The sequence below is a fragment of the Bos grunniens genome, chromosome 9 (genome assembly GCF_055505025.1).
Source record: "Bos grunniens cultivar Pamir isolate PY7600 chromosome 9, Bosgru_T2T1.0, whole genome shotgun sequence".
Lineage (NCBI taxonomy): Eukaryota > Metazoa > Chordata > Mammalia > Artiodactyla > Bovidae > Bos > Bos grunniens.
In genome coordinates this window covers 81,552,989-81,566,580 of record NC_141173.1, presented here as the reverse complement: position 1 = coordinate 81,566,580, position 13,592 = coordinate 81,552,989, and the positions used below count along the sequence as shown (strand labels likewise).

The window sequence follows — 13,592 nt, the reverse complement described above, 5'->3', positions numbered from 1 at the left end:
CTGAACCTGGTATCTACATATCTGAGTTGCTGGACTAAAGCAGGGCTACCTGTGACGAATTTTGTATGGACTTTCAGAAAATGAACATAAGCCATTTAGTCAATCGTGTAACATAAGTGATTTTCTTTGAGAAGAATTTCAAATGTCAGATTTAGATAACTGTTCATGATAATACTGCTGAGACTGCACCCAAAAAAAAATGGTATTGGCAGAGACTGAATGGAAAAAAAAAAATCTGCCTTTCTTGGCTCAGAAAATATCCATGATTAGTTGCATTGGTTTTATAGTATATATTTTTATATCAACACAGATAAACAATAAATTACCTGAAATTCTATTAGTTTTTACCTATTTTACATGTAGTTATTAGTCTCAACAATTGTTAATTCTATTTCTTGAAACTAGCGATTTTGTTTCGGCAGCAGTATGCCTAACCCATAAGGCACATTAAGATAAATCATGAATAAGCCCTCATGGTGACCTCATTCCTTGCTTCTCCTGCTTGCTTTCCCAGCATTCTATGCAGCTGGCTCGAGCCACATGACAGTCCTCACCAATGAGACCTATGGGGATGCTGGCTGATGGAGCTTCTGAGAAAGGTTTATTTGTACGACGAAAAGACAAACCCTTTGAGGAGAGCTCCCTTAAGAGTGTCTTCCTCTCTCTGCCTTGAGCATGGTTGCAAAGCATATAGTATGTGGTGGTTCATCAGCCCAGAGATTGAAAGTAGCAAGTTCAAAGAAAGTCAGCACTCCAGAGATAGAAAAGTAGAAAATAGAAAATACATAAGCTTCAAATGATAATACTGAGCCATACTACCCTAAAACTTCCTGCTTACAGACTTCTTATTTTATGAGACCCTGAATATATTTATTGTTTAAACCACAGTTGGTTGGATATTCACTCAAAAAACACTAAATTATTTAGACATTGCTTCTGATGCTTGGGTTATAGCAGTAAGCCAAACAAACAAGCTCTCTAACCTCACAGAGCATGTACTAAGTCAGAGAAGACAAACCAAATAAAATAAACATATAATGTGCCTGGCAGCAGGAATCATGATGGAGAATACAAAGCAAGTTAAGGGGACAGAGAACGACAAGGGCTAATTTATAAAGTTTATTCATGGGAGCTGTTCTGAGGTGAAATAATTTGAGCAGTCTTGAATGATGTAAAAAAGTGAGCCAGGTGAGTATCTGGCAATACTCTGTTTCTAACAGCTGAAAGCATCACTAACTTACACGTCCAGTAAGTTTTTAGTCATTATTCAAAACAGAGCTCTGATATCATCGTTTCTGGGAAGTCTTTCAGGACTTTCTACTCACTAAAATAAATTCCTTCTTCTTGTAGGTTGCTGCTGCTGCTACTAAGTCACTTCAGTCGTGTCTGACTCTGTGCGACCCCACAGGCGACCCCACAGACAGCAGCCCACCATGCTCCACCATCCCTGGGATTCTCCAGGCAAGAACACTGGAGTGGGTTGCCATTTCCTTCTCCAATGCATGAAAGGGAAAAGTGAAAGTGAAGTCGCTCAGTCGTGTCCGACCCTCCGTGACCCCATGGACCGCAGCCTACCAGGCTCCTCCGTCCATGGGATTTTCCAGGCAAGAGTACTGGAGTGGGGTGCCATCGCCTTCTCCATCTTGCAGGCTACTTCTATACTTATATGTATTGTTATACTCTTCATGTCTTCTTTTAATTCACTTGTTGAGATAACTTATATAAAGTCACCTTCTCTAGACTGTGAGACCCTGAAGGGCAAAATCAGTCACTACTGTCTTGGCTCCTAGCACTACCTGGGAAGCTCCATACACCCATAAATAACTACTGATTTGAACAGAACTTCCGTTCTTTGAATGCTCTGCCTATAAACGAGTGGGTTATAGTAAAATTTTGTTAAAAGTGAAGTCACATTTTGTGTTGAAGGAATTTGTTTTGCAAGCTGACTTTGCTGTGTTAGCATGAATGTGTACAAATTAAATAGTTCAACTACGCAGAAAATCTTTGGTTTTCATTTAGCAGAGAATATATAAGACGGTTAAGAAGCAACTCAGTTCCTTATCAGGTATATCTGACTGGTCATATTACGTCCTTGGTCTTTTGAAAAGACTATCAAAAAGGTGATCATAGGCAACTAACCTAGGTTAGGTAATGATCGTCTTCTGAGCATTTCTCCTGGAATGGGAGGAAAATGCTCCTTTTGCTTACTGATCTTGAATGAATCCTCATCTCTAAACCTTCCCCCTTGCACCACTCAATGCACACTCATTTCAGCACAGGAGTAAAGCCTAAGACTGGCTCAACATCAAAGAACAAGGTTTAACCATAAAATATGACCTAGCAGATATTATGGTTAAACCTAGTTCTTTGATGTTGAGTCAGTCTTAGGCTTTACCCCTGTACTGAACTAGGTTTAACCATAAAATATGACCTAGCAGATATTATCGGAGAAGGCAATGGCATCCCACTCCAGTACTCTTGCCTGGAAAATCCCATGGGTGGAGGAGCCTGGTAGGCTGCAGTCCATGGGGTCGATAAGAGTTGGACACGACTGAGCAACTTCACTTTCACTTTTCACTTTCATTCATTGTAGAAGGAAATGGCAACCCACTCCAGTGTTCTTGCCTGGAGAATCCCAGGGGCAAGAGAGCCTGGTGGGCTGACATCTATGGGGTCACACAGAGTCGGACACCACTGAAGTGACTTAGCAGCAGCAGCAGCAGATATTATATTCTTAACTTCAAAGTTGACTAGAAAGGGTATTGGAAGAAACTTAAAACATCAATGAAGGCTTAAAGAAAAAATAGAAAAGTTTGATGTTAGGTATTTGTGTGAAAATTTAATACAGAGAGGATCAGGAGATATTAAGTGTATTTAATCCCAAGTTTTCCCTTAATATCAAAATAGAAGAAAAGACATTTGCTTTTATTTTCAATCTCAAATGGAACCAAATTTCCTTCCTTTGTGTTATGTTAACATACATTGATATTAGTAACTAATATTCATTAATAAGTTTGTTTTCCATTTAAGCCAATCTCTTACCTCTGAAAATCAGAAATGAACATTTTTTTAAATTGTAGAAGTATTACAATCTAAATTCACATGCATCAAAAAATTTTTCTGAAGGATGGCTTAGTTAGCTAGTGTATCAATAAATGAAGAATTTGAAGAATCTTGTTTTGAAAATAATTTCTAGACACTTTTTCTTTGAGTATGCACCTAAAATTTCAATTTCCATTTTCCATGTTTCCCAAAGAAGCAGGTACCATACAGTTCCCATCATAAGCAAAAGTGAATTTTACAGGGATCTAGACTAGGTTGTTCCATGTCAAATCTTCATAAAATCTTTATAAAAACATGATTATAACACCAGAAAAGAGTTACTTAACAGCTCTAAAACTAAACTCCAATGAAAGCCTCAAATTCCAGTAAAGCTCATCCAGGCACATGCTGGTTTGCTCACAATATCTTGGATCCCACCCTAGGTTAGACCAGATTCAAATTTACAGGACTTTCTCAGATGGTTCCCTATTTTTTGAGACTGGTACATCCTCATCGTCACCCACCTGCAAAAATTAGTTAAGCAGCAATCTCACATTGGGTAGAGCTACCTAAGTGAGGCCAGGGACAAAGGTGTACCAAGAAGGTGGTGAGAGTGGATTATGTGCATCCTGCATGCGGAGCAGCTGTGGATGAATGGGATGCACAGACTTGAACTGATGGAAAATATGATTGTTCTTCATCATTAAATGAGCTGCTTAGGCCTACAGCTGGGGACCTATTTAGGACTTTTGAAAGAGGCAATTTAATACTCATCATACTCATTTTTTACTACTCTTATTTTCTTTTTATTTTTGGTTGAAAGCCTTAGCCTGTTCTCTTAACTAGAAGAGTATCTGCCAGCATGAAAGTCAACGGAACTCACGGGAGACAAAAGACATTCTTGGTTTGATTGCTCCTAATAAACTTCAGTGCTTCCAGACCACATAATGTCATAGAATTATTTGTAAGGCTTCTTTAAAAGGGTGACAGGGTTCAGAAATGAACTGCACATGGTAAGATGAGCCTCCCAGGGGTTGTCCCTGCAAAAATGAGCTGCAAGGCTTTGGGAGTGGTGGTGGTTTCCGGCCATTAGCATCACTAATCAAGGCCAGCTTTGCATTTATGGGAATCTACACAAATCAGGATGATACATGCTTTGTTCACTCAAGCAACCCTGCCTGGTTTCTTCAAGGTTATGCTGAAACAAAGCTTCACCTCAGTTATCTTGGGTTGGAATGCTTCATTACTTTTATATATCCTTGAGAGAGACAGACTGCATGAAGTAGAGGCATCAGGTCCATGGGTCACAGAATCATACTTAGCGCTTCATGCGCACATAAAACAATTACTGTAGGCTCTCAATTAACCTCGTTATTGGAGGAAGCATTAGTGGAGAAAATACAAGTCCTAGATAACCTACCCGGGTCTTTCTTGCTGCCACATTTGCAGCTGAGGTGAGAGAGACAGAAATAATGGAAATGTCCGGAAAAGCCTAAGGTGGAGAGGTCTCTTTGGGAAACTTTGAGCAGCAGTAATACATTCAGCTGCCATTCTGCCCTCTTTTCAGGCCCACTGCCTTTTTGCTTTGTATGCTAAAAGTCTCTTCAGTTTCATGTCCAACTCTTTGGAACCCTATGGACTCTAGCCTGCCAGGATCCTATCCTCTGTCCATGGGATTCTCCAGTCAAGAATACCAGAGTGGCTTGCCATGCCCTTCTCCAAGGGATCTTCTCAACCCACGTTGAGATCGAACCCATGTCTCTTATGTCTTCTGCATTGTCAAGTGGATTCTTTACCACTAGCACAAGGGAAGCCCTTTTGCCCTGCACCAAGAAGCAAAAATGACATTGCTTTCCCCTTCAAACTTGTGGTTGACAAAAGTGTGGAGCTGAGAAAGCTGGAGAAGGCAGCAGAGGAGGTCTTCTGTGAGGCTGGCAGTCACCTGGCAGTCAGAGCCTGGAGGCCCTGGGGACTGACCACAGACTTCTAAGTGGAGTCTCTGCATCTTCCTTCTTCAGAGGTTCAAGCCACGTCCCAGGCTTTCTGGGTGCAGGGAGAGTGCTGGGATTTTCCCTTTAGCATTTTGACTGTGTCAACCAACATGATACAAGGTGTTCAATTACAAACGTTATAACCAGTCATTTGCATACATAGGCATTCTTACACTACAGATTCCTACAAGTCATGGGCATCACTGCTATTTCCATCTGTCTGATGTAACGAACCCTTTGGGTTGGTTACCTCCCTCTCAGGCCAAGAGCCACAGGAAGAGTAAAGATGACATCTCTTCAAGTGATTCCCAGTGATGCTGCTTCAGGAAGGGCTCATATGTTAACAAGGAAGAAAGTCTGAAACTACTGTGGAATTCCAGATCCTGGGGGAGATATAGAAGGGCAAGGGAACCTCTGAAGTCACAGCAGAGACTAGGGCTCATTTGAAAGGAAAGTTGGGAAGTAGAGAGAAAGACAAGGGAAATATCATTAAACTGTATGTTTACATGCAAAAAAAATTGGATAAAAATGATTGTTAGTGTCTCATTGCTCAGTTGTGTCCAACTCTTTGCAACCCCATGAACTGCAGCACGCCAGGCTTCCCTGTCCTTCACTGTCTCCTGGTGTTTGCTCAAACTCATGTCCACTGAGTTTAAAATTATATAAAAATGGTTATAAAGAGTCAAATTCATATCCTCTGAAAATATGACTTTATAATAAAATTAGTGGAATCTAGGAAGAAGGCATTTATCAATCTTTTTTTTTTTTTGGCCTCAAGGAATTTCTGTGTGTTAGTTCAGTTGCTCAGTCGTGTCCAACTCTTTGCGACCCCACGAATCACAGCATGCCAGGCCCCCCTGTCCATCACCAACTCCTGGAGTTCACCCAGACTCACATCCATCGAGTCGGTGATGCCATCCAGCCATCTCATCCTCTATCGTCCCCTTCTCCTCCTGCCCCCAATCCCTCCCAGCATCAGTCTTTTCCAATGAGTCAACTCTTCACATGAGGTGGCCAAAGTACTGGAGTTTCAGCTTTAGCATCATTCCTTCCAAAGAAATCCCAGGGCTGATCTCCTTCAGAATGGACTGCTTGGATCTCCTTGCAGTCCAAGGGACTCTCAAGAGTCTTCTCCAACACCATAGTTCAAAGGCATCAATTCTTCGGTCTCAGCCTTCTTCACAGTCCAACTCTCACATCCATACATGACCACAGGAAAAACCATAGCCTTGACTAGACGAACATTTGTCGGCAAAGTAATGTCTCTGCTTTTGAATATGCTGTCTAGGTTGGTCATAACTTTCCTTCCAAGGAGTAAGCGTCTTTTAATTTCATGGCTGCAGTCACCATCTGCAGTGATTTTGGAGCCCAGAAAAATAAAGTCTGACACTGTTTCCACTGTTTCCCCATCTATTTCCCATGAAGTGATGGGACCAGATGCCATGATCTTCGTTTTCTGAATGTTGAGCTTTAAGTCAACTTTTTCACTCTCCACTTTCATTTTAGAGTGTGAAATTAGGTAAAGAGACACAAAAAATCAAATGCCAGAGTAAAAAACAATGGAAAATGCAAGGCAATTACAGGCCAGGATCCTTCCTTATATTAAACAGAGAGACAGAAAGAGAACAAGAGAAGGGCAGAGGAGAGGGAGGCTCCAAAAAGCTCAGGAAAAATAGAATGCTAGTGACTATGAAAAGGAAAGTGGCTCATTTTAACAAGGAAAATTATGACCCAAATATTGACTATAAAATATCAGCAGGCAAGAAAAAAATAAGAGTTAAAGAAATTAGTGAAACAGCACATCTCTGATTCATTATTTATTCTTTATATTCCTCTGTGAAGTTCATCGGCTAGGAAAGGTGTATACATTATATCATGAAAATATGATATTACGACTTTTGGCTCAAAAAGGAGCATAATAAAGGCATTATGATGTCTCCTCTGTCTTTTAAAATACAGAGAAAACAACAAACATAGTGAAACACGGGAGAAAATATTGGATATACTCAAATCAAACAAACAAGCAAACAAAAAGACTCCCATTCTTTTTACAAATCACAAAGCATGCATGGACTAAATTCAGGAAGGACATTGAAAGTGGACAAATATCTCAAGTCTCAAACAGGATAAAATGTTTTAGGCTAAAGTAATGTCAGAGGCCTATATGCAGATCAGGAAGCAACAGTTGGAACTGGACATGGAACAACAGACTGGTTCCAAATAGGAAAAGGAGTTCATCAAGGCTGTATATTGTCACCCTGCTTATTTAACTTCTATGCAGAGTACATCATGAGAAACGCTGGGCTGGAAGAAGCACAAGCTGGAATCAAGATTGCCGGGAGAAATATCAATAACCTCAGATATGCAGATGACACCACCCTTATGGCAGAAGGTGAAGAGGAACTAAAAAGCCTCTTGATGAAAGTCAAAGAGGAGAGTGAAAAAGTTGGTTTAAAATTCAACATTCAGAAAACTAAGATCATGGCATCTGGTCCCATCACTTCATGGCAAATAGTTTGGGGAAATAGTGGAAACAGTGTCAGACTTTATTTTTTGGGGCTCCAAAATCACTGCAGATGGTGACTGCAGCCATGAAATTAAAAGACGCTTACTCCTTGGAAGGAAAGTTATGACCAACCTAGACAGCATATTCAAAAGCAGAGACATTACTTTGCCAACAAAGATCTGTCTAGTCAAGGCTATGGTTTTTCCAGTGGTCATGTATGGATGTGAAAGTTGGACTGTGAAGAAAGCTGAGACCGAAGAATTGATGCTTTTGAACTGTGGTGTTGGAGAAGACTCTTGAGAGTCCCTTGGACTGCAAGGAGTTCCAAGCAGTCCATTCTAAAGGAGATCAGTCCTGGGTGTTCATTGGAAGGACTGATGCTAAAGCTGAAACTCCAGTACTTTGGCCACCTCATGTGAAGAGTTGACTCATTGGAAAAGACTCTGATGCTGGGAGGGATTGGGGGCAGGAGGAGAAGGGGACGACAGAGGATGAGATGGCTGGATGGCATCACCGACTCAATGCACATGAGTTTGGGTGAACTTCAGGAGTTTAGTGATGGACAGGGAGGCCTGGCATGCTGCGATTCATGGGATCGCAAAGAGTCGGACACAACTGAGCGACTGAACTGAAGTGAACTGAATGTTATAAATGTCTAGAGGGCATATGCAATGAGCCTTTGATTAGAGTAGCAAGACACACAACTTAAGCTCATAGAGACACAGTCTGACACCACATAACAGAAGCGGGCAGAGCAAAGAGGAAAGGATAATATTGTATTTCTATTTGACTTTGTATTTTGTTACTACTGTATTCCTTCTAATCAAGGAGGATCCCCAGAATTAGTGACATGCCTATAGAAATTCCAAGGCAGTAAACTGGAAAAGGGAATGCCTAACCACTCCAGAATTTGGTGGATAGGTCCATGGGGTTGCAAAGAGTCAGACATGACCGAGTGACTAACACTTTCACTTCAAGCAGGTAAAAAGTAACAGAAAACACACAAACTTGGATTTTCTAGATAATTCTTTCAAGTAGAAAGTGTAGGTCTTTATAGTTTATGGCATTGGAAATTTTCTCTTAGATAAGTATTCTCATAGAAGGTGTTTGAATTTTATAAGGCAAGTCTAAAGAAGGAAATATTGAATAATATATAAGGTATTTAACTCTGTTATGTTAAGTAACCAGTTTTGAGAGATCTGCTAGATGGCTTTAACCTGAGCAAACATCTAGATTTTTGGAGGGTAAGGATGAATGAGGAGACATACAACCAGATCATACTACTTTCCTTGTCCTGTTGTTAAGAGTTTAAGGGTTACTTCATTCCAAGAAGACACAACTCAGTATGCAGAAAAAGCAATTCAGTAATAGTCTTGGTGCCCACTAACTGGTCTTAGAACAAGTGTATAGAGGCTTCAGCCAGGTATAAATGTGGCAAATATGAGTAAGAGCCATTGGAAAGATTTAAAAAGCAACTTTCTGAGCCTACAAAGGACCGTGACTTGGTACACGGGTTTCTATTTCTCCGCCTGATTTCTATCAGGTGGCCGATGAAAGTTCTGTATTTGAATTACACAAAATGCTCTTAATTGTTATCACAATTTACAAGTGTTCTCTCATTCTTCTGGCTCTTCACAGGTTAAAATCTATAGAGTCTCATGGTGCCCTGGCCCTCTATGTAGAGATGATGGGCGATTAACAAATCAGTGAAGGAAGTTAAGCTAGGGAGGGAATCTAACTGAAAACAATGGAAATCAATGGAGCCAGAGTAGAATCAAACATTAAGCGGCATTTACTTAAGTGATATTAGCTAATGGCACCACTGAGTAAGTGAAGAAGTATGAGCTATTACTGACTTCCTCTCCCAAGTTCAAAAATACAAGAATGATCACAGACCCATACATTTTAAGTCTGGGCTGCTTAAGAAACCATTACAGGTTGAATTGTGTCCCCCTAAAATTCCTCTGCTGAAGTCCTAACTCTCAGTATCTTGGAACGTGATTTAAAGAGGCAACGTCTTTAACGAGGCAAGTGAGATTAAATGATGTCATTGAGGGCCAGTATGACTGTGTCCCTCTAAGAAGGGGAGATTGGGACAGGGATACACAGAGGAAAAAGCATGTGAAGATACAGGCGAAGGAGGCCATTTGCAAGGCAAGGAGAGAGACCTCCGAAGAAATCAACCCTGCGGACACCTGGATATCAGACTTGCAGCCTCTAGAAATGGGAAAAACTAAATTTCTGTTGTTTAAGCCACTCAGTCCGTGGTGCTGTGCTATGGCAGCCCCAGGGCAGAAGCCTATAATTAGCCGTTTTCCCTCTGAGAAGTCTAATATAAGACTCATTTCTTTTGTGGTTAAATGCGATTTACTTCATACTCACAACCCCAACAGGAAAGGCCAATACAGCTAGCATCCAGTCCCGGAGAGAGATGAGCTTCTTGAGCTGTCTTTCCTGTTCTTGGTTCCCACTTCCTCTAGTCAGAAGACTGGAAAGATCAGTCAGCACACAGATGCCAAAAAAAACAGCTTGGATAACCTGGAGGGAGACAATGATTGGTAGTAAGTCAATAAGATAGAAAGAGACCCAACCTGGAGAAGAGCAAACCAGCTATACCTCTGCAACATGACATAGGGTAAGAGAGGATGAGAAGCATATTTAAAGACCTGGCCCTGCAAACAGAGAAAGACTCAGATATTTACAACTTGCTATCGTAGGTGAGAAAATCCATCTTAAAACACTACTTCCATTTTTGCTAAGGACAAATGCAAAACATGCGCGAGCAGAAACTGGTATCAGTTCTCAAAATGACATATTCCTTATTTTAAAACATCACATCTGTGGTTTAGTAATATTGACTAGTGCAATTTAACAAACATCTAAAAAGTGCAAAGAAAAAGATATAATAAATGAGACAATTAAGTCTGAATGTGAAGAAACCTTCCTATGATTTAGTCTCTTAGGGTCAAAATTTTTTCTACCAAAGGAAGTGGTAGAAAGCTTCTAGTCCTTGAGTCACAGAGAAATCAACTGAAAGCAATCAACAAGCCTGAAACAGAGCAATTTTCTGTTTTCAAACTTGAACTAAATGACCTCCATCTGAAGTTTTCAATCTTTATGAAATAAGATCTTTCCGAAGTAAGGTAAACTTACCCATTTTCCCCCAAAACGTACAACAACTTGTACATTCCAAAATCAATTACAAATTGAATTACTTGCATAGCTATGTTTACTTGGACCATCACAGAGACCATTGAAATGCTAGAGCCCAGATATTCGTGAAATTCCTAAAGTGAGGGTAAAAGTGTTGGTGATCCAGAGGTACGAGTGAAGGCAAGCAGAATACTGTAACATAACTTGGCAGATGGTAATTCTAATTATGCAAAGGGCAGAAAATATATTCCATGGGCTCAAAGTCATACCCATTTAGCACCAAGAACATATTCAGGGGAATTTTTCTAGTTCCATTTACAAGAAATAATTTACTGATGATGTATTTGTACAAGATACAATTTTGTTCATTATGGTTAGAAAACATAACAAAATAATTTTCTTGGTGGATTATCATCTTGGCAGTGGAACGAATCTGTGAAAGTTCTGTTCCTCATTGAGGCACAGGACAAAGGGGGGAGAAGGACCCTCAAAATTACTTGGTTCTATCTCTTGGAGAAGCACAGACACACTCAGTTTTGTTAACCATTCTGGTTAAATTTTTATCTAAGCTGCTTGAAAAATTCCCAAATATGAAGATTCCATCACCAGGTAATATACCAGGCTCTTTTGAAATCAGCAAACCCTATAGTTATTAGTCATTCTTAGCCAGAATAATGTTCTATTCTTCTTCATAACTTGGCCTACTTTTGCCTTCAATGACTTAAGATTTCTTGCTTTTCTACAAACGAGAAAAACCAGAGAGGGAGAAGCTAAGACTGCCATATTGAGCATGGCACAATTAAAAGTGTTGGCAAGAATCATGCTATGATGACCAGAAATAATTTAAATGACTCAGGGAATAATTTGCCACTTGGGAAAATTTTCCATCGCACATCTTAATGACTTTAGATGTTAGACCTTTATGTCAACCCTAATGGGGTTTGAGAAATTGGGGAATAATACTGGAGAATAATAATTTCTATTATAATCTGGTAGTGAACATATTAAAAAGTGTCATCCCTTATCAATAATCAGAGAAATGCAAATTTAGATCACAATGAGATAGCATTTTTCTCATCCATGTAACTATCGACTACTGTAATTTAATTCTGACAGTACCAAGGGTTATAAGGATGGAGAATAACCAGAATTCTTATGGTAGGAATGAAAATTGGGAAAACCACTTTGAAGAAAAACTGTTAGTGGCTAGTGATCTAAAAATTCATTTACTCTTTTATCTAGTGACTTCACTATGAAGTCACATCTACAAGAAAGTTAATTTCAGCATTCACTGCTTCAATAAATGAATACAATCTAAATCTCTTAATAGTTGACTAGATAAATCATGCTAGTCATACAATGGAATTCTAAGCACACATCAATTTTTCAGTCTCACAACAAAATACTAAACAAACAAAAAAGGAAACAAAAAACGCTGCATATTGATACCATTAAAACAAATGTCAAAAAATGCAAAGATAAATTCAAAGATGCATGCATATGAGGTAAAATATGAAGAAACACATGGAATTAATAACACGAAAATTAAGTACCTCTACAAGGAGGATGAGATTGAAGGAAGGACAGAAGGGCCTCAACTATATCAGTATTTTATTTCTTAAGTTGATTATTGGATACGGAAGTTTATTATAGTCTTCTCTATATATTTCATTATTATGAAACATTTCCAAATAACTTTAAAAAGAATGGTTTTCTTACTTTTGGAATATGGTTAACTAGTTTCTTTCAATTCCCTTCCTTCCAAATCAGTTTCCTCTAGTTTTAAAGATCAGCTAATAGTAGCAGAATTTAGTGAGCTCCTACTCAAGTGAGTTAGGTGAATTTTAAAATTCCATGGTCAAGTAACAGGTACCATATTTGTCTCCTACCATAAACTAGACATTTGTACTAAATATAGAAATCAATTTTTCATATATTGGGCTTTTCCCCTCTGTAATCAGCCAGAGGAACCTGTTTCTTAAAGGGCTCACATGATGAGATCAGGCCCACTGTGGCTAATTCTCCTTGGTCATATAAAGTAATGTAATTAAAGGAGTGATCAAACTCACAGGATCTTCCAAAACCCAGTGGGAGGAGATTATGCAAATGTGAGTATCACTGAGGGTCATTTGAGAATTCTACCCCCCATAAACCCATTCTCAAGAGCCCAATTAGGATATACAGGTATTCAAGTTCTGACCAAACACAGAAGCCTTATAGACTACAACAGGCATTCAGTAGAGACCCAAGACACTTAATACTTAAACAGCAGTGCTAAGATGGCCCTGGAATAAAGGTGACTCTAGATCTAACCCAGCAATATTTAAAAACAAGCCTCAAAGAAAAAACAATCAGGCTGATCTATGAATAACTTAAATACTTGCAAATATAAAATTCTATACTCCTTAAAGGAGGAGAACAAAATCCAAACATTTAACAATATCCAACATCCAATCAAAAATTACTAGACATGCCAAGAAACAGTCCTTTAACCAGGAGAAAATGAATTAAATAAAAATAGGTATAGAAATGACAGAAATATTGGAATTAGAATACAAGAACATTAAACAACTAAATTAAATTAAGAAGTTAAATGAAAACAATGAGAGGAAAAAAATGTAAAGAATCAAACTGAACATTAAAAGTGAAGAAGATATTACCTGAAATTAAAAAGTCACTGCATGGGAATAATAGATTAGCTACTACAGAAGAGAAGATTTAAAATTGAATACACAGCAAAAATAAACCATCCAAAATGAATCAAAGAAAGAAAAAAAGACTAAAAATTAACAGTACCAAAGACTCTTGAGAGTCCCTTGGACTGCAAGGAGATCCAACCAGTCCATCCTAAAGGAGATCAGTCCTGGGTGTTCATTGGACAGACTGATGCTGAAGCTGAA

At 39.1% G+C, this 13,592-nt stretch overlaps 1 protein-coding gene across 4 annotated transcripts in view; it reads right to left on the bottom strand.

Moving 5' to 3' along the window:
* Positions 1-13,592, bottom strand: part of AIG1 (androgen induced 1) — a 272,208-nt gene that overhangs the window by 178,255 nt on the left and 80,361 nt on the right. For all 4 annotated transcript variants that reach the window (XM_086318129.1, XM_086318130.1, XM_086318132.1 and 1 more), the window contains exon 2: positions 9,922-10,077. In XM_086318129.1, coding sequence (XP_086174255.1) covers positions 9,922-10,077 — 156 coding nt within the window. The remainder of the gene's footprint in view (positions 1-9,921; positions 10,078-13,592) is intronic.